We start from the raw sequence: 19,987 nt of genomic DNA, 5'->3' as shown, positions 1-19,987 counted from the left end.
AAATACTGGATTTTCGTGCAACGTGATGGAAATAAGAAATGACAGTCTTATTGCTACAATGTTATAAGCGGATTGCATTATATTTTATTTTTATTTTATAACCATTATTTTGTTGGTTATGTTTCTTTATATGTATAATTGTAATTTGTATTTAATATACTTGTCAATAAAGGATTATTATTATTGAAAAACCTCCCCTGGAGCATGTGTCGCTTGCATCCAATCTCCTTCAGCCACCTTCTTCAGGTCGTCCATCCATCTTGCCGCAGGGCACCCTACACTAAACTTACTTTAACAAGATCGTCAGTACAGAAAAGCCTGCATTGTTCATCAGCTCTCTTGCTGACATGACTGGCCCAATACCCCTTCAGCTTACGTATGACTTCATTATGAGTTCAGTCCGCCAAAATACACTACTAGATTGATTGATTTTCAAAATATTTCTTACTGTAATTACGTTTATAAATTATACCTTATATGCCCTTATAAAATCCCCATTTGCAACGATGTGTGTAAAGCTGGAAACTTCTATGATATAAACTTTGTTAAACAGACTTCAAAAACAATATTAGTTCAAAGTTGTGCATTGATAATCCAGTAGATTTACATACTGTTCCGTGGTCCACGGCGCGTATAAACTAAAGTTTGTCCCTAATTGGAATTTTCTCATCATTCTTGGAAGAAAGTTAGGCGCACTGCGGGATCAATTTCCAATTCAGAGTATTCTATTCGCGTTTGCGACGAACGTGTAGTGAAGGGACAACTTAAAAAGGATCTGTCGATAATTTCACTCGAGAAATCATGCAATTCAAAATATTTAATTCAACAACAAAGTTTTATTAATATATTGTAACAAAATTGTTTACTCTATGATTGGTCATGCTGTATGGACATGTTTAGATTTACATTCTAGAGTAGAACTAGTAATAATGATTAAGGTTTTGTTAAGGAGTGAATATAAACTGTTTTGTACACCTAATAAAAAAATAAACAGTATAAAACTAATTGTAAAGATTCATTCATCCCTTATTCCATGATTACAATTTTTACTAATTAGAAACGATTTTGGAGGTACTTAACTAATTCCAGAAATAATAATACATTAATCAAGGATCAATGACACCATCATAAAGTTCACCTGCCATTCTTATACCGGCTACGAGACCCTCCCAAGTCTCTTTGCAAACTTGTTCAATATATCGTGGGTCCAGAATAAAGCCTTGTAAGCCTATGGATAAACCTGGCAGCTCGTAAGTGTATGCCAGAGGTATGCCAATAGCGTGAGCATAATCTTCTGATGCCCCTGAAGCGCCATAATTAAGTACCAAAAAAGAGTTACCAACACGGTAACGTGGGAAGTGTGGAAGGGAAAGTTCGTCAATAGCTTCTGCCATGCCGACGCCTACCATGTGAAGATTGAGAGCGTTGTTTGACAAAGTTCCGTTGTGACCCCAAGCGTACAAAATCATGCTACCAAAGCTGTGCATTGTCAAGTATAAAGCTGTTCGTTCAAGGTGCTCATGGAGTATATCCCTGACGACTCTGGTCTCAATTTCCGAAAAAGCTCTGCTGCCACCGTAATTGTCCGCACAAGCAATGGAGCTAGTGCCTACGGTATTCCAGAAGAAATCAAAATTGCGGTTCCCGTCTACTCCTGGGCACATTGGGCTAATTTGGGATTGGTCAGTTGAGCGCGTCTTACGCCACAAACGGGTCTGAAAATTTTAAGAATATCATTGTCAAAGTCACATCAATGTCAATGCTAGTATGATAAATAAAATTTTAAAGATCGTTTTCATGAAGTAAATATACAACAAATAGGACGAACACATACAATAAAAAAAATCTAATTATTACGTTCAGCTTACCGTAGTAAATGAGAATTTGTATCCATCGGGATTGACAACCGGCAGCAATATAAAGTCGAATTTTTCCAACAAATCTGGCTCTGTCACATTTTCAACCAATTTATGGATAGCCCAAGTAACAGTTGGTGGACTGATCCATTCTCTACTATGAATACCACCATCAATAAAAATTACAGGTTTGCTCTCATCCTCAAAGTTTGTAGTAGAAATCTTCAGGTATTGGATTGGGCGTCCTTCGTATGAGTTTGCTGGGTTGACCAAAGTTACTGTTTCAGGGTATTTTTCGGCTATCTCCTCGAGATAATTGTCAATCTATAAATTAAATTTACTCAGTTAAACTATTTTAAAATAATTTTTAACGTTTTAACCAAAATTAAATTTACATATGGCTAAATGCGACTGGTAATTAATCTTATCTTATGGTGTCTAATACTCGTTCAACAAACTGTACTTACTACTTCTATTTCTTGGTAGTTGTCGTAGGGCATACGTTTTCCTCCGTTTCTGGCTAATGTCACTCTTGCTTGTCTCTCGATGTTCTCATCGTCGACGTCAAAAGCTCTGAACAGTTAAGTACAATGTTTATTATTACCAGCTTATTAGGATATTATTAAATAAAAAAGCTTTAAAAAGGGATAGGGAAGGTCAAATTTGTGAGAACTATTATTGAAGGAAAAATAAAGAGAGGAAGACCAAGAATGGAGCGGAATAAATAAATAAAGGCCAAGGACGGACATTAAAGTTAGCAGCTACGAGGTCAAGGAGTTCACTATGAGCCGTGAGGAGCGGAGGACACTACACCGACAGGAGCCTGGCTCTTAAATAGATGGTGATCAGGATATTACGTCAGCGCTTTTGGCTTGATCAAATAAAAAATCCATCCAAAATAAATAAAGACACGTAAGCAATGACAACGCAACAAATATCCCAATCCGATATGTTTATATTCTTATATTATTAAGTCGCGTATCTAACCCTAATCTTTGATTTATCGTTTAATAAATAGTAATAAAAACGCTAATGTATATTTAATGAATTTATCTTCTTATAGTAAAATAGCAATGGCTTAATAATTGATTTGAGTTCTTTAACGTTTTCATTAGATACAACAATTCCTGGAAAGATACGATACCTTGTCGAACTTAAAAGATATTTTGGTGTAGTCACAATTTTGGAGAACCGTGCTGTAACATTAATATTACTGTCAAAACTATGCAAACCAATACGTCATGCCAACCTTAATACAATAATATCGTTATGATGTAAACCAAGAACTTTTAATGTTTGGACCTTTTTCACATTTTACGTACAAAAATTTTACATTTGATTATATTATTGTAAAAAATGTTTAGGTAGACAGTATTCGCATATTAGCATATAGATACTAATTACTGACCCTTAAAAGAATGTCATATAATTAACAAGGTACCGCGGAAGTCTCACCAGATCGTGTCGGTTATTTTTTGGAAATATAAAGACTTACGTTTTTAGATCCTCAACGTGAACTCTATGGCTGATACCAGCATCATTCAGGGCCTTAGTAACTGGTTCTTGCAGATCAGGACTGAGCACCACCACTCCCTCACGACCAACAGCGGGATTGCTTATGAAGTCCAAGTCATATTGAGCTTTTAGGACGCCGACTAATTTCAACTCTGCTGTAGTTGATGGCCCTACGTAGTAGGACTTCCAACTGCCAACACACAATATTCTTTAGTTCAATATAAATCATTTTCTGAATCTTTAATGACTGCGATGTACGTTTAAATATTCATGGTTATTTTTATGTAATGTAATGCGTAGGGATGACAGACATTATAACCAAGAAAATCCTGTCACTGGAAACCGAAACCGAGAAAGACGACTTTGATTGAGACCCCAAAAGAAATGGAGGGATAAAGAAGAAGATGGTTAATTTTTATATGAGGCTTCCGGAATATAATAACTATCAAAAGATACACAAAGAATAATAATTTTCTGAAGTTTTTGCCATGCGATAATTCAGTAACACAATTAATTGCGTATTCATAAATTAATCTAAAAACATAAATTGTTTATTGCGATGAATATGTATTTTTTTATTTTTAGTCTCCCCGCACGACGTACCATTTATCTTTTCTATACATCTGGCGCACCCTGGTCATCAATCGGCGTCTACCCTACGCCGATTGGCAAATCCTTTCACCACGATGATGACAAGTTTATAATTTACAGTGCATGCCATCGATACTAAAAGAAGAAATATATTACAGGGGCCATTTTCAAATTCGTCGCAGGTTATCTGGTCCCTCAAGAATGTTATTTGTATCTCAAAAGCAACAAACTGTGATATACCATAACCATGATGTTCCAGAACAGACAAATTTGTAATATTCCGAAACGGGAATCAATGCAGTGAAACTATTTAATAATCCCGATATTTAGACTAGGATTGGAGATGTCTTGGTAATAGTACCTTCATCGCGTTGCGAGTGTAGCTCGCAATATTATGGATAATAATTATGTAGGCGAGCAAATACATATTAAATTATTTCATAGAGTCACAATATGTACGAATATATAGGAATGAATTTGTGTAATCCAATGCAGTCACTGCAATTCTTATTAAATATAACTTGTCAATTACATCTCTTTGATCTTTTTTTCTAGGTCCTTTAGATTGTGGTACTAGTGTGTAATACAATTCAAAACAGAGATTGTACTAGCTTCTTCCTTAATTTTGTTGACCATGATTTTTTAATATGATGATCTAGCCTTTAAACGCTATTGGATGACAAGAATTTGCAAGGTGAAAATCACCGCTACTGGCCACCGTTGCTAGCTGCAGAAATGTGGTAATAAGTAGAGTTTGCTGATAGTACGTGTTTCTTCTCATTTACAGCCTCTTCTACTTCACATATTCTCCTGTCTTTATTCATATTCGTCTGCATTTCTTTTACGCACACTTATACTACTTACATTTCATTCTGGTCCTCAAGATATGCTTTCAACTCCTCGAACTTGTGTCTTCACTCTTTTGTTCCTTATCCTCTCACTCTCTATTAGTAAATACCTTACCTTTTCTCGTCTTGTACTAAACAATTGCGTACAAAATGATTCCTTTTATTGTATGGCATCTTAATACATTCAAGTTACTATAAAATACGTCGCAACAATTCTTGGATTCGGTTTTATGTTAGACTTTATATAATTACAGATTTTAATACCTATCGTGTTTTTAGGTTTTCGTGATTGCTACATATTGGAAATGTAATTATTTTTTTCGGACCTATAATTGCATTAAATATGTGTATATTTTTTAATAAAGCAATTTTTCGCGCTTCGTACAGGTCTTTGTGTAAAAGTATTTAAACTGATATACGCAATTTAGATGCGGGAAAAATAATTTCATACAGAAGATTACACTAAATTTAAAAAATGTAAAGGAACGGACTTACAACGGTATGTCTCTGAAGCAAAGAATATAAACTATTAAATATTTTTTTTCTGAAAGTGTTGAATTGACTTACCCAGCATATTGTTCGTGTTTGGCAGAAACCGCCGAGAAGAAAAGAAACGTTACTACAAAAATCCTCATGATGACAGTGTATCTGTGTCAAAAATCACAACACTCGTGTAATATACGAGTAGATAAATGCACAGATAAGCAATATAATCAGTTAAACAAACCAATGAAAATATATCAACTAGAATCAGATAAAGACGTAAATACCCTTCGTTCCATAATCTATGGAAGCAGATATAATATTCATTAAAATGTAAGCTTCAATACCTAGTCTGACTGTATATCACCATTAATAGTGTTTATGTCATAGAAGCTAGCCCAACACGAGTCGGTAACTTCCCAGGTTTCCAAGGATTGTGAACATTCTTCGACATGCAGGTTTCACTATTGGCTACAGGTATTGCTACGAAACATTCGCAAATGTACGAAACTTAGAAATAAAGTCATAGGGTACGTTACGTACGTTCCAGGGATTCCCAATAGAGAAATAATGTTTTCCCATGATTTATTAACGCTCTTCGTTTTATACAACAAATTATATAATATATATATTATGTTGCGAATGAATATAATACAGTACATGATTGCAGAGGCCAGAGGAAGTACTTAAGGGACTACAGGACGAGCATGAGTTACAAGGCCGAGCTAGCAAGTCCTTGTATATTAATACGAGTCAAGCGTTCCCATTCCCGGCGAGGTTTAAATAGCGCTTTTCTCAAACAATGCGAGGAAATAATAGAAGAGTAAAGAGAAGATGTATAATAAAGAAACTAAAAAAAATATTCATTAAAATTAAAAGAAAAATTGTGTCTAATATTAATTAGACACAATTTTTCCAGGCACATTTAATGCTCCGTTAACGTCATTAACTGCCTCCGTGGCCGTGACTGCCACGCAGAGGTCCCAGGTTCGATTCCCGGTCCGGGAGAAATATTTGTATGACCTACACTTATTTCTCTCGTGAGTTTGGGTGTAATTTGTGGTTGTCTATGTGTGTGTCCATGGCACCTGCGACACTGGGTTTCCCTAGTGCGGGGCTATGAGTGTGTACGTTATTATATTATTATTATTTAATAGTAGTTTTCCGAGCTTCCGACGACGTGGTTTATTGTGTATCCATAAATGTTTTTTTTCGTTATCATTCTTCGAACTTATTTTATATAAAAAAAAAAACAAAAAAAGAAACAGAAAATTAGTAAGCAGATTTAATAGAGAAGTAGGCAGTAGTGGATTTTATACTCACTTTACAGGTCTTGGCCGGCAAGTAAACGCATGGTCCTTAATTAATGACAAACTTTCCGTGTTCGTTTTGTAAAAGTAATGCAAACATTTCCGAGCATGTTTAGAAAAAAGTTATTTACATTTCTAAGGACATACAGAAATATAAGTCTACGAATACAAAGTAAGGCTTATGGGAAAAACTACAGGGTGTCTCAAAAGAAATTTTATATTTAGTGGATTGATTAAAAAAAAAAGAAGCGGTATATATAAAAAATGTTTATTTATTGTTAAAATACACTTTTTGGGAATTTATTTCTTAAAAATAATATCGTCTAAATGTAAACCCTCGCGTTGTTGGCACTCATTTAATCGAACAGTAAAATTACTTGTGACTGCTCGACAGGTGGAGTCAGGTATGGCTGCCATTTCGTGACGGATATTTTCTTTCAAATGCGCCAGTGAAGTCGGTTTATTGGCGTAAACTTTAGATTTAAGATAACCCCATAGCAAAAAGTCCATAGGGGTTAAATCTGGGCTACGTGGAGGCCAATTTATGTCACCTCTCCGGGAGATCAATTTTCCTGAGAAAATTTCACGAACACGTGGCAGAGACATATTGGACGTGTGTGAAGTTGCTCCGTCCTGTTGAAACCATGTTCTTTGGTTATAGCCAGGAAAGTTTTGAAGTTCAGGTACCAAGAAGTTGTCTAACATCTCCACATAACGCTCTGAATTCACTGTAACTGCACGCCCCATTTCGTCTTCAAAAAAGTAAGGGCCGATAATTCCTCGCGCCGACATGGCAGCCCATACGGTCACTTCAGGCGAGTGTAGGGGTTTCTGATGTTTGCGTTTCGGATTCGTTAAACTCCAGTAGCGGCAGTTTTGCTTATTTACGTGGCCATTAAGATGAAAATGAGCTTCATCCGAAAACAAAATGTTGGTAAACGTTGAAAATCGCTCAATCACCTGATTTACGAAATTAAGCCTCTGACTGGCATCTTGGGGCTTTAATTCTTGCACCAATTGAATTTTGTAGGGGTGCAGCTTTAGATCTTTGTGCATAATGCGATGTAATGATGATCTATGCACATTTAAAGCACTCGCGCGCTTCCGAATTGAAAGGTTCGGGTCGTCACGAACAGACTGATTAACACTCTCCACGTTTTCTACCGTTCTTGATGACCTAGGTCGCCCTGATTTTGATTTATCCAGCGTTGTTCCAGTCTCTTCAAACTTTTTAACCCAATGTCGAATGAGAGGAAGGCTTGGCGCATCATTTAAGTGGCGAAAACCTCGAATACTGCAGAATTTTCTACGCGCGACAGTTGCCGAATCACCGTTCTTGTAAAACTCTCGCACGCACAACGCGCGGTCTGCTCCCGAGAAACGCTCAATAGCGACTGAATTCCCAAGAGCCAAGCTACCGATTGACATAACCCCCGCACCCCTCAGATACGCTGCGTTCACGCAGTAAGCTAAACAAATATAAAATTTCTTTTGAGACACCTTGTACTATATCGAAACAAGTGAAAGGTAAAGTTGTCCAGATTGCTGTTGCCAGCAAACATCAAAACAACAATCAAATTAAAATGGCAATAAGTATACGGTTGAATTCTGGCCTGCTTATAAATAATATTATCCTTATAGAGTTTAAGGGAGAACTTAAGTTCACAAAATGGTACTACACCATTTGGAACAGAATAAATTACACAACAATCGGATGTAATATGATAGTATGAGCAGACATCTAGTGACATAAGCCTCTTCTGCGTGCTTCTAAATACAAGATGTAGTGAAAAGTTCAGGCTTTTCACTGCATCTTGTAGCACTATCGTTTGCACGTATAAAGCCTCGTTTGTAGATTTAAAAGACGGCTACTTAGGTATAACATTAATTAATATTTACAGCTTTTAATAAAATTATTATTTATAGTATTCTTTAAGGGATTTAACGCATTACAACTATCTAGTATAGGTAAAAAAATGGAGATAATTCCAAAGTAAGTATTGAATATAAACCAGGATGATTACTTGCACTTTCAGTTCTCTGTCGTAGGTCCTACAAAGAGCTACCTAGACAAAATGTATAATACTGTTTTTGTTTTGTGTCTATCTTTTCTTGCTGTGTTGGCTAAATACGAAATTTATGAAGGGTAAGACTGGTTTTCAACATGTTTGGAAATTTTGTTTTGTACCAAATATGATACAAAACAATGTTACAACTATTGGCGCAGACAATTCAAGGTGTCTTGTATTTAAATTTCAGGCATACATTGTATAACATCGTCGTGAAAGATGTAGAACAAGCAAAGCTAGTCAATGGACTAGAAAAACAAATTCCAATTGATATTTGGATGTACGCAATGCCCGGTCGTCCTGGTCAGGTTTTTGTCTCCAAAGAAACTGAGCAGAAATTTCTGGATGTAGTTGAGAATGCGGACATTGAATACTCTATTCTTACAGACAATATTAGAGAGTAAGTAACGCTTTGACTTTTTAAGATATTGAAAAAATGATTAAAGATACTTATTTTATTGTATTGTAAAATATGCTGAATAGTACAATTAGCATAAAGAAGTATTTTTCTCTAGCAGAATCGAAGCTTACAAATGTTTTACTTATTGTAAAACTAATCGTGTGAAATAACCTAAATTATCATTATGAAATATCAGTACGAAAACATCATCAGGAGTACGAATACTTGATTATTTTCAAGAGACTCGAACTTGAAGTTCTTTTCTTCAAATTCTTTCAAAATATAGAAGACTTGATTAATATTTTAATTTTAACTGTGCTTTGTCACACTTAAATTTGTACTAAAAACATTTCCCTATGTCATATGTGTATTTAGTAGTATTAACTTCACTTAAACCACTATGAGTTGTCCCTAGAAGATAAATATAACCGCAGTGTGGTTATTGTGATACTAAACATGGCAAATATAATAAATTAAATTATTTTTACAGGAGTTTGGAATTGGAAAAAGAAAGGTTGGCTGCTGCTGCAAAACGAAAAAGCGAGAGATCTTCCTTTGGTCTCGATTTTGACACTATTCACAGATATGAAGTAGTGAGTACTGTGGAAGATTATTCCAATAATATAATATATTTTCAAATCTCTTCATAGACAGAAAGCGCTTAATAGAAAAACATCTGATTTAATGCAGATACTACTATTGTTGCATTTTTAATTATTTACAAAGTAGCATAAGTCACAACACTGTACTTAATTCTGGATATACTTTAAATTAATCTGATGTTATTTCAGGTCGACGCGTATCTCACAGAATTGAGTATCCGATTCCCACACTTTGTCACGGTTGAATCCGCTGGAAATAGTTTCGAAGGACGTGATATTAAGTATCTAAAAATTTCCACCACTCATTTTCAGGTAATGCAAATCGCAATACAAAATGTTATTCATTGCATATTAGGTCTAATCCCTGCTTTATGTTTTCAGAATAATACGAAACCTGTAATTATGCTCCAATCCCTTCTTCACGCCCGTGAGTGGATTACCCTGCCAGCTACACTGTACGCTATTGAGAAGCTCGTCATTGATATAACTGAAAGGGACTTGGTTGACAACATCGACTGGATAATTTTGCCCATTGCCAATCCCGACGGTTATGAGTGGAGTCATACTGACGTACGTATTTTACATATTATATTGAAATATAGTTATGTAGAACATAATATTGTGGAATTTAAACACACTTTTTTTTAGTAACAAACTTACAAATGCAATATTTCACAGGCTCGCTTTTGGAGAAAAAATCGTCGTAATGGTTTATTGCCAGGAGACAGTTGTGTGGGAGTCGACCCTAACAGAAACTTTGACGTTTTTTGGGGAAATAACTCTAGTGACGACGTTTGTTCTAACACGTTCCATGGCACAAGCGCCTTTTCAGAACCTGAGACTGCCATTATTAGAGATATTATTCTTGAACACAGTGACCGCCTTGAAATGTACATGGACATTCACAGTCATGGCAGTATGATTCTGTACGGTTTTGGGAACGGAGAGCTTGCTCCCAATGGCCTTGAACTTCATGTTGTCGGAGTTGCAATGGCCCAAGCTATTGATCAAGTTAAGTGGGTTGAGAAACCTAATTACAGAGTTGGCAATTTTGCTGCGGTTTTATATCCAGCTTCGGGTTTTTCTTCGGATTGGGTACAAATAGCTGGAGCAACGCTATCGTACACTTATGAATTGCCATCGTACAGAGGTCAAAGTGGTGTGAATGGATTTTTGGTTGACCCAGATTTTATTGTACAGGCTGGATATGAAACTTGGGAAGGTATTAAGGCTGGAGTTAGACAAGCAACAAATAAATTCTACAATCGAGTGGCTGAAAAAGAAGCAATACTACGTTAATAGACGAAAAATGTATCGTTAAAAATAATTATTTTATGGAATCTGTTCAAAATTTTACGTGCTTTTTTTTATTAATAAGGCTGCGTTTAAAAATTATAAAGTTTTTCCATAATTTGCATAATTCTGTTTTTATAAAATGTTACTCGCTAAAATTTGAAAATAATTCAAAAGATGAAAACAATTTTGCAGTAAGGAAGGACAAAGTTCGAAAAATAATGTATGTATCTAGTGATAAATTCATTCGCGAATCGTTTTCCGTTATTCATAACATATAATCCTCAAAGCTAATGCCTATAATATCTTTGTGACGATTATGATAGCAATGACACATAATCTCTAAACGTAGGTAATAAACGCCATTACGTTTTAGTACCTAATTCGATTTTTGTGGCTTCATACATTATGCACGGTTTACAACCGCACATTTTTCTTCCGCTTACCTTGCGCTATACTTTGTGCCCTACTGTCCGTGGCCTACTGTCCGTGGCTTACATACATTGCATGGGCACATAAGTAGGCAAGTAATTTTAGTGTCAAACGAGCATTCACTTCATCTAGACATCTTGAGTGTTTAACGAACATTCATATGTCTGAATGTAACAACAACGTAAGAGATACACATCCTCAACGAGCCTTGTATCTTCTTACTTTATTAATAAACTTAATACTTTTATCATCGATCAATTTAACCAATTAGGCGTCAATACTATAGCGTAGTATTGGCCCCTACACATTAATTATGTTACAAAAGAATAAATTTTGCTCGCTCTAAAAACTTATACATAAAAATTTATCGCTTATAATATTTAAAGCTGTATTGAAAAAAAGGTAAAATCCTCAGCAATTTGCTGGTTTTCAACCTTTACCTTGTAAATATTTCTCTCTGGCTACACTGTAGCATGTAGAGACGAGAATCTTTTTAATTAAATACATACATAAGAGGATACCTCATTCACTACCACTTACTACAGAAACAACGATTTTAAACTTTTTATGTTCAGTTATTGAACATCAATACAAATATACTGAAATATTAAAATTGCAGACTCAATATTAATTTGAAATAAATTCGAAATTAACACATTAGTAGTTAGATTCCTACATGATCATACAGCTTTAGTTATAAGAGATACTGAATCGGTAGTAGTCGTTTTTAGAGTATTGTTCAATTGATGGATCACATCATCTTGATACTAAACGTAATTTTTAATATACATAATTATTATGCCGAGGTCACGTGTTTTAGATTTTAAAGACTTAACTCCCACTCAATCACCGATTTTGATAAAAGTATTATCTTTTGAAATTACCAAAACCGATAACCTTAAATTTGGATTAAATATAACACAATGGCTGTTTGCTTTAATTTTTATTTATATTTCGTTGGCCAAGCAAATGCTTAGTACCAAAATGTATAAAACAATTTTTATTTTGTGTCTGTCTTTTTTTGCTGTGTTGGCCAAACACGAATTTTATGACGGGTAAGAGGTGTTATTCGGCTTTTTCATAATCGTTTTGTACCATTTTATTGTCTGTTATATCTATTATTTCTGTATTTTGCTTTCAGGCATACACTATATAACATTGTCGTGAAAGATGTACAGCAAGCAGAGTTAGTCAATGAACTAGGATACCAAATTCCAATTGACATTTGGACGTATGCAAAGCCTGGTCAACCTGGTCAGATTCTCGTTTCCAAAGAAGACAAGCAGCAATTTCTGGATGCACTTCATGATGCTGGCGTTGCGTACTCCATTCTTACAGAAAACATTAGAGAGTAAGTACAACTTTGACTTCTTAAAATATAGGAGACAAGATTTTGTGCCAAATCTAAAAATATCTGATAACAAAATGCTCTTCTATGTCAGAAGCGAAATTTACAAATTGTAATACTAATTAAGTCACGCACTCAAACTTAATCATTAAGACATCAGTACGAAAACATCTTCATCAACTTTCACGGTGCATTTACTTAATTTCTAATAAGGGGATTCGCTCGCTGCACCTAGTTAGAGTCGGACGTGTTTTGGTGTGTGCGTTGCTGTTGTTTTTAAATATTTTTGATTTTTTTGAATTTCAACCTTTCTAACTCGCGAGTGATTTTATCGGACCCTCCTTGTTTCGCTTGAGGAACCTGCCGTTGACGGCAGCGGCCATCTTCGGTTTATCGTGGCATTTCGCTCGCACGATTTCTACAGACCTCGGACCCTCCTTGTCCATCTTGCGAAGTTCGCCATAGAAGCTGGCGGCCATAGCTCCTGGTGTCGGACCTCTCGTCCGGGTGCTGACGTACATGGACGGTTGACATTTGGGAGGAGTTTACTGTCGCGGCTGCGCTGGTGGTGACATCTTGGGGAGCTCCGTGAGTTGCACACCAATTTTTGATTTGAAAAGTTTTGCCTTCTTGCGGTGCGATTTGCACCCGAGTCGGCGGCGCCGGAGTCGGCCACTTCCCCGTTATGCCACAGAGCTTGATCGCTTGGACGTGAATTTGCCTATCATTGTATAAAGCGTTAGCAGCGGCGGCGCTACCTTGGACTAATACGGCTAACACACCAGAGGCAGCATTTAAACTCTTTCGCAATGATCTGTTTCGACTGCAAAGGAAAAATTTTGTATAATGATTGGTTAGAATGTAATCAATGTACACGGAGACATCATTAATCTTGTCAAAATGTCACTTCGGCTGACTTTAAAGAACACGGTGAACAGCTAAAAGTCACATGGAAATGTTTAAGTTGCCAGAATGTTACTCGTCAGACGCGTAACGACGATACGCCAATTCGAGGAAGAATTACTCAAAAGGAGGAATATGAAAATAATTATACTAAAGAAACGTTAAAGCAACCATTAAAGAAACATAAATCTAATGACTACAGAATTTTCTTTGAAGACTTCAGCTCACTTTTGGATACAAAACTTTGTAAAATAGAGCAATCGATCACCGAAAAAAATAAAAAAGACTTTAATGAAGCGATCGATCAGTTGAAAGTTCATTTTACCCGTACTACTGACTTTTTGGCAGCTGAGCAGACTCATGTAAAAAATAAGCTAGAAGTAACGAATAAACTAATAACAACGCTTGAAAGTGAAAATTCAAACCTTACAAGGCAGCTAATTGAAATCAGTGGGCGGCTTTGTACGTTAGAAAACGCTTCTCGTAGTTGTGATTTTGAAATTCATGCTGTTCCCGAGCTTAAGCAGGAAAATCTAATTCAGTTAGTTAAGAATCTCTGTGTAGCAGTGGGTGTATCAATAACTGAGCAAGATATTTGTATTGTACGTCGGGTGGCGCGCTTGGTACCGTCAAAGGATCACCCGAGGAACATTCTTACCACGGTCCAAATCACAATACTTGCGGTACAACATAGTTTCTGCATTCAAGAATTACAACAAAGAACATTCATCTAAGACTTTCAACGCTTCATGCTTGGGCATTCGTGGAAGTGAAAGTAAAATTTATGTAGTAGAACATTACGCACCCTAAGTCAAGAAGCTACATGCTGAAGCTCGAAAAATTGCTAAGCAGAAATCATATGCTTATGTCTGGGTAAAGCATGGGCGAGTTTATGTGCGCAAAACAGAGAATGCTACTCCTGTTCAAGTAATGTCGATTGATTGCTTGAATAATTTAAAATGACCGCAAATGTAAATATATTTATCATAACCATTAAACTTATTGTATATTTTATTGTACTTCGCCATGCTTGTATATCTTATTTTTATTTGCTTTTACTTTTATTTATTGCTCTTACTATTTGTTTTGGGTGCATTACACAATAATCTCATAACCTACTTGAGCATTGCTGTAATTCATGATGTTAACGAAAAATACATATCAATATATTTGTTTAAGTATTGTAACAATTGGTTGTCCGTGTATATAAAAACTTATTTCTCTAGAACGAAACTTTTTATATTCATAACAATGCACATGAAAAACATTAATGTTAGGTAAAGTAAAAGAATTTAGTGTTGCTAATTTGAATGCTCAATCGCCAAATACAGGCAGAGATGAGCTTTTAAAGATTATGGAGACGCAGAAGCCGGATGTACTTGGAGTGACCGAAACTCGTCTTAAAAAAGAAGTCAGAATCCAAATATTATAATATAGAGGGATATCGCTTGGTTCATAGACCGAGAAACACAGGCAAGAAGCGAGAGGGTGGAGGCATCTGCTTCTATGTACGTGATCATCTCAGTATTAAAGAGATTCCAATTCCTTCAAGCAACCTTGAGCGATTGTGGTATCAATTCAAATTTAATAAATACAAATTGGCAGTTGGTGTTGTGTACCGTCCACCAAAATATAATTTTGATAATTTCCTGAACTATTTGACTGATGCTCTGTCAATCATTACCCCAAAATTTGATTATGTTTTTCTTGTTGGCGATGTAAATACAAACTTGTTGAATAAAGGGGGAAAACAACTTAGCTCATATTTCTTAAGTTACTAGATAATTTTTACCTACAACAGGTGGTGGTTGACGCTACAAGAATTACATCTACTTCACGGACACCCAACCCCTGATGTGATTTGCTGTAGTCGTACTGTAAAGCCTAAATATTGTTCGATTTTTCATAACGATGACTTGAGCGATCATGCATTTGTACTGGCGCAGTTTCCCATGAAGGTTCCTAATCACCCTATCAGGACTGTAACTTATAGGCCCTTCAAACAATTTGACATAAACACGTATCAGTTTGCATCGTCTAAAACTCCTTGGGATCTTGTGATGACACACGAAAATGTTGATGGTATGGTACAATGCTTTCGTTCCTTGATACTGGGTCTATTCGACCATTTTGTACCAGAAAGAACGAAGGTATTTAAGTCACCCCCTTCGCCGTGGATAACAGATAGTGTGAAAGCAATGATGTTGGATAGGGACAAAGCTTGCAAACGTGCTAAAAAATCTAATAATGAAGCTGATAGACAACAATATAAATCTTTGTGCAATATGGTGAACAGCATAACAAAAAATGAGAAGCAATTTTATTTTTCCAATAGAATTAAATGTTCCATCAAAAATCCTCGACAAATGTAGAAGGAAGTGAATCGGGTACTGGGAAATAAAAATCAGTCCACATTACCTGCTCATTTGAGTGGTCCTAATATCGTTAACAAATCTTTCATTAATACTGGTCCTTCGACCACCACTGCTTTGTTGCATGTTGTCGACGATATATTAGCGGCTGCAAATGAAAATCGTGCATCTGTTCTTGTTCTGTTGGATTATAGCCGTGCTTTTGATTGTATAAACAGACATATATTAGTCAGTATTTCAGACATATATTAGTATAATCAAATACTAGTATCAGTTAGTATTTGAGACATATATTAGTCAGCAAACTAAAATATTATGGTTGTGACAGTGTGGCTTGCTCTTGATTTGAGAGCTACTTCAATAAGTGAGCTCAGGTAACAGAGGGTATAGATCTAAATGGTAGGAAGATCTTATCTACTTCGATGGAAGTAAATAGAGGGGTGGTTCAAGGTACAATTCTGGGCCCGACTCTTTATTCAATTTATACTTCTGATCTCCATAAATATATTACATTTGGATCTGTTCATATGTACGCAGAAGACTCACAATTTCATGCGGATTTGTCTAGAACTGCTATTGATTGTGCCGTCAATTTACTCAATCAGGATCTCGATAAGATAGTGCAATGGTCGCATAAAAACCATCTTCTCCTTAATGCTTAAAAATGTTCTTATACTATATTGGGTACTCGTAAACAAATAGAGATACTTAGAACAGCTAATCCCGTGGTGATGGTAAAAGGTGAGCGGATCATTGAGGCTCCTACAGTTAGGAACCTAGGTCTGTTGCTTGATGGTTCACTAAGTTTTGAAAAACATGTTGAGTCCAAAATAGGGAAATGTTACGCTTCGTTGAAGCACTTTTACAAATTAAGGCCATTCATCAGTGAAGTTGTTAGGGTGAGGTTAACAAATTCGCTAGTATTATCAATATTGGATTACTTAGATGTGGTATATTGGCCACGTCTTACAAAAAAAAACTGCCGATAAAATTCAGAAGGTTCAGAACGTCTGCATTAGGTATTGTTTCAAGGTACCACCCTGATCTCATATTACACCCTTTTTAAATACCTATAATTTATTAAATATGAGAAATAGATATATTTTAAAATTAAACGGTCTGGTGTATACCTTGAGGGGTCAACTCCTAAGTATCTGGCCCAAAAACTCAACTGGAGTGATCAGTTACACAGTCGTAATGTCTGATATATGCGGTACCCGCATCTTCAGTTATTGACTCTCCCTCGTTTAACTTTGTACAGGGGCAGCTTTCGTTTCGCAGCGAGTAAGTGCTGGAATGACCTTCCATCTCCAGTAAAAACCGCTAAAACGTTGTTTACTTTTAAAAACCGATGTAAGCAATGGCTCCTATCTGTACAAAAATCTAGTAACAACTGGTCCCCAATTAAAACTCCTAGCAGCACAAAATTTTAAATTTTTGGTTAAATGTATGAAAAATATTGGACAGCCATTAAATTTCAACTTATTACTAGTTTTTACTAAAGGCAGGTTATTACTTAGTGTACACTCCTATTAGCTTAAATTAGAACTCATATTAGCTTGGTGCAGAAAGCGAACAGCTAGCCAGGTGAAGACTGAAAATCAGCAATGCTGAGTCTTTAACCTTTTTGTCCACATCACTCAATTGTTTTTTTTTTCTATTCTATTTTTAAGTATTGTGTTCTTTAAGTTTTGTGGAGAAATAAACATCTTTTTATTTTATTTATTTAATTGTTTTTATGAAAGCCGGAATTTTTTTTTTTTCTAGTATCTTGGAATCAGTAGAAAATAACCTATCAACACATACAAGACTTTATTAAATATTTTATTTTTAATTATACTCAATCGCACTACATTTTCAATAAAACTTCTTCAGATGTATAGTTAGTAGTATTAACTTCTCATAAATCATGTAAGCAAACCTTGAACACTATGAAATGTCTGTCGAAAATAAATATATATCGCATCGTGATCGTTGTTACAAATAAAGTAAATAATAAAATTATTTTTTATAGGAGTTTGGAATTAGAAGAAGAAAGGTTGGCTGCCGCTGCAAAACAAAAAAACGAGAGATCTACCTTTGGTCTCGATTTTGAGACTATTCACAGATATGAAGTAGTGAGTACTGTGGGAGATTATTCCAATAATATAATAAATTTTCCAAAGTTCTTAATGTCATCTGATTTAAGACAGATATTACTAGTGTTGCATTTTTAATTATTTGAAATTATATAAATCACAGCAATCTGATGTTGTTTCAGGTCGATGCATATCTCGAAGAATTGGGTACCCGATTCCCACACTATGTCAGAGTTGAATCCGCTGGAAGAAGTGTCCAAGGACGTGATATTAAATACCTAAAAATTTCCACCAGTCATTTTCAGGTAATTTAAATCGCAATACAACATTTTATTGAATGAATGTTAGGTCTAATCTATATTTTTTTTTAATTTTCAGAATGATACGAAACCTGTAGTAATGCTCCAATCCCTTCTTCACGCCCGTGAGTGGATTACCCTGCCGTCTACACTGTACGCTATAGAGAAGCTCGTCATCGATGTTACTGAAAGAGACTTGGTTGACAATATCGACTGGATCATTATGCCCATTGTCAATCCCGACGGTTACGAGTGGAGTCATACTGACGTACGTATTTTATACATTATATAGAAATATAGTTTATACCGTAATATATAATATCATGGAATTTAAACACGCGTTTTTACGTAACAAACTGAGAAACGTTATATTCCACAGACTCGCTTCTGGAGAAAAAATCGTCGTGTTGGTTTATTGCCAGGAGACACCTGTGTGGGGGTCGACCTTAACAGAAATTTTGATGCTTTCTGGGGAACTGCTTCAAGTAGCAACGTGTGTTCTGATACTTATCACGGCCCAAGTGCCTTCTCAGAACCCGAGACTATCAACATTAGAGAAATTCTTCGCCCATACATGAGCCGCCTTGCACTGTACATTGACATTCACAGCCATGGCAGTATGATTCTATACGGTTTTGGAAATGGACAGCTTCCTCCTAACGGGCTTATTCTTCATGTTGTCGGAGTTGCAATGGCCCAAGCTATTGACGAAGTTAAGTGGGCTGAGAAACCTAATTATGTAGTTGGTAACATTGTGGCGATCTTATATCGGGCTTCAGGTGGTTCTTCAGACTGGGCACAATTAGCCGGAGCATCGTTGGCGTACACTTATGAATTGCCATCGTACAGAGGTCAAAGTGGTCTGAATGGATTTTTGGTGGACCCAGATTTTATTGAACAAGCTGCATATGAAACATGGGAAGGCCTTAAGGCTGGAGCTAGACAAGCAGCAACCGCATTCTACCGTCAAATAGCTGAAAAATAAACCATACTACAATGAGGATATGAAAATATTTTAAATATCTCTAATAAACGTATTTAAATAACTGCACAAATGCACTTTTATCTCTTTATTTACTCTTGTAACTATTATAACGTATGCTCTAAAATATATGCATCATCATCAACATACAAAAAGAAAAATCAAAACAAAATTCATCATGAACTCATCCATAGGAAGATTCACTTGCACCTAAGATACCGGCTTTTTGTACTTTATACCATTAATTTATGCTATTTATTCCATTGCGCTAATATATCCATCTACGATAGACCTCTCATGCATCTTCTTCCCAAACAAAATGTACAAAGCAGCATTTTTCTCAAATAGCTTGCAGTATTTCGTTCCCCAAAACCTTTATTTACATAATACGTGGCACCGAAGTCGATAGTGCCCTTTTCACATCACTAAGGCCATCTTCCGCGACTTCCCAACAAGCCCGAATGGTAATGCGGCGTAATCCAAAAGCTCCAACTTTTCAATGAATTTAGAACACCGCTGCATTTTCCTTGCACTGCTAGTTTGTCTGGAACGCCAATCAACTAATTGAAACACTATTCCCGTTCTTAATGTTTCTCGAGCCATCTT

At 35.9% G+C, this 19,987-nt stretch overlaps 3 protein-coding genes across 3 annotated transcripts; 2 read left to right on the top strand and 1 right to left on the bottom strand.

The window, feature by feature from the left end:
- Positions 1-856: 856 nt before the first annotated feature.
- On the bottom strand, positions 857-5,457 carry LOC113240571 (carboxypeptidase B-like). The gene is made up of 5 exons (XM_026477906.1): positions 5,378-5,457; positions 3,352-3,561; positions 2,324-2,429; positions 1,869-2,180; positions 857-1,715 (listed from the first exon to the last, which is right to left on the bottom strand). Exons 1-5 carry the CDS (start codon positions 5,443-5,445, stop codon positions 1,107-1,109), a joined length of 1,305 nt encoding a protein of 434 aa, XP_026333691.1. The 5' UTR covers positions 5,446-5,457; the 3' UTR covers positions 857-1,106.
- Positions 5,458-8,652: 3,195 nt separating this feature from the next.
- LOC113240572 (carboxypeptidase B-like) lies at positions 8,653-10,997 on the top strand. The gene is made up of 6 exons (XM_026477907.1): positions 8,653-8,749; positions 8,863-9,072; positions 9,563-9,665; positions 9,864-9,986; positions 10,056-10,244; positions 10,353-10,997. The coding sequence occupies exons 1-6, from the start codon at positions 8,679-8,681 to the stop codon at positions 10,971-10,973; spliced, it is 1,317 nt and encodes a 438-aa protein (XP_026333692.1). The 5' UTR covers positions 8,653-8,678; the 3' UTR covers positions 10,974-10,997.
- Positions 10,998-12,310: 1,313 nt separating this feature from the next.
- On the top strand, positions 12,311-19,472 carry LOC113240569 (carboxypeptidase B-like). Its single transcript, XM_026477904.1, has 6 exons — positions 12,311-12,454; positions 12,541-12,750; positions 18,037-18,139; positions 18,283-18,405; positions 18,479-18,667; positions 18,779-19,472. The coding sequence occupies exons 1-6, from the start codon at positions 12,369-12,371 to the stop codon at positions 19,382-19,384; spliced, it is 1,317 nt and encodes a 438-aa protein (XP_026333689.1). The 5' UTR covers positions 12,311-12,368; the 3' UTR covers positions 19,385-19,472.
- The last annotated feature ends 515 nt before the right edge of the window (positions 19,473-19,987 follow it).

This window comes from Hyposmocoma kahamanoa, unplaced genomic scaffold (genome assembly GCF_003589595.1).
Source record: "Hyposmocoma kahamanoa isolate Upper Pololo Valley unplaced genomic scaffold, ASM358959v1 157, whole genome shotgun sequence".
Lineage (NCBI taxonomy): Eukaryota > Metazoa > Arthropoda > Insecta > Lepidoptera > Cosmopterigidae > Hyposmocoma > Hyposmocoma kahamanoa.
This window is presented reverse-complemented; position numbering and strand designations above follow the sequence as displayed.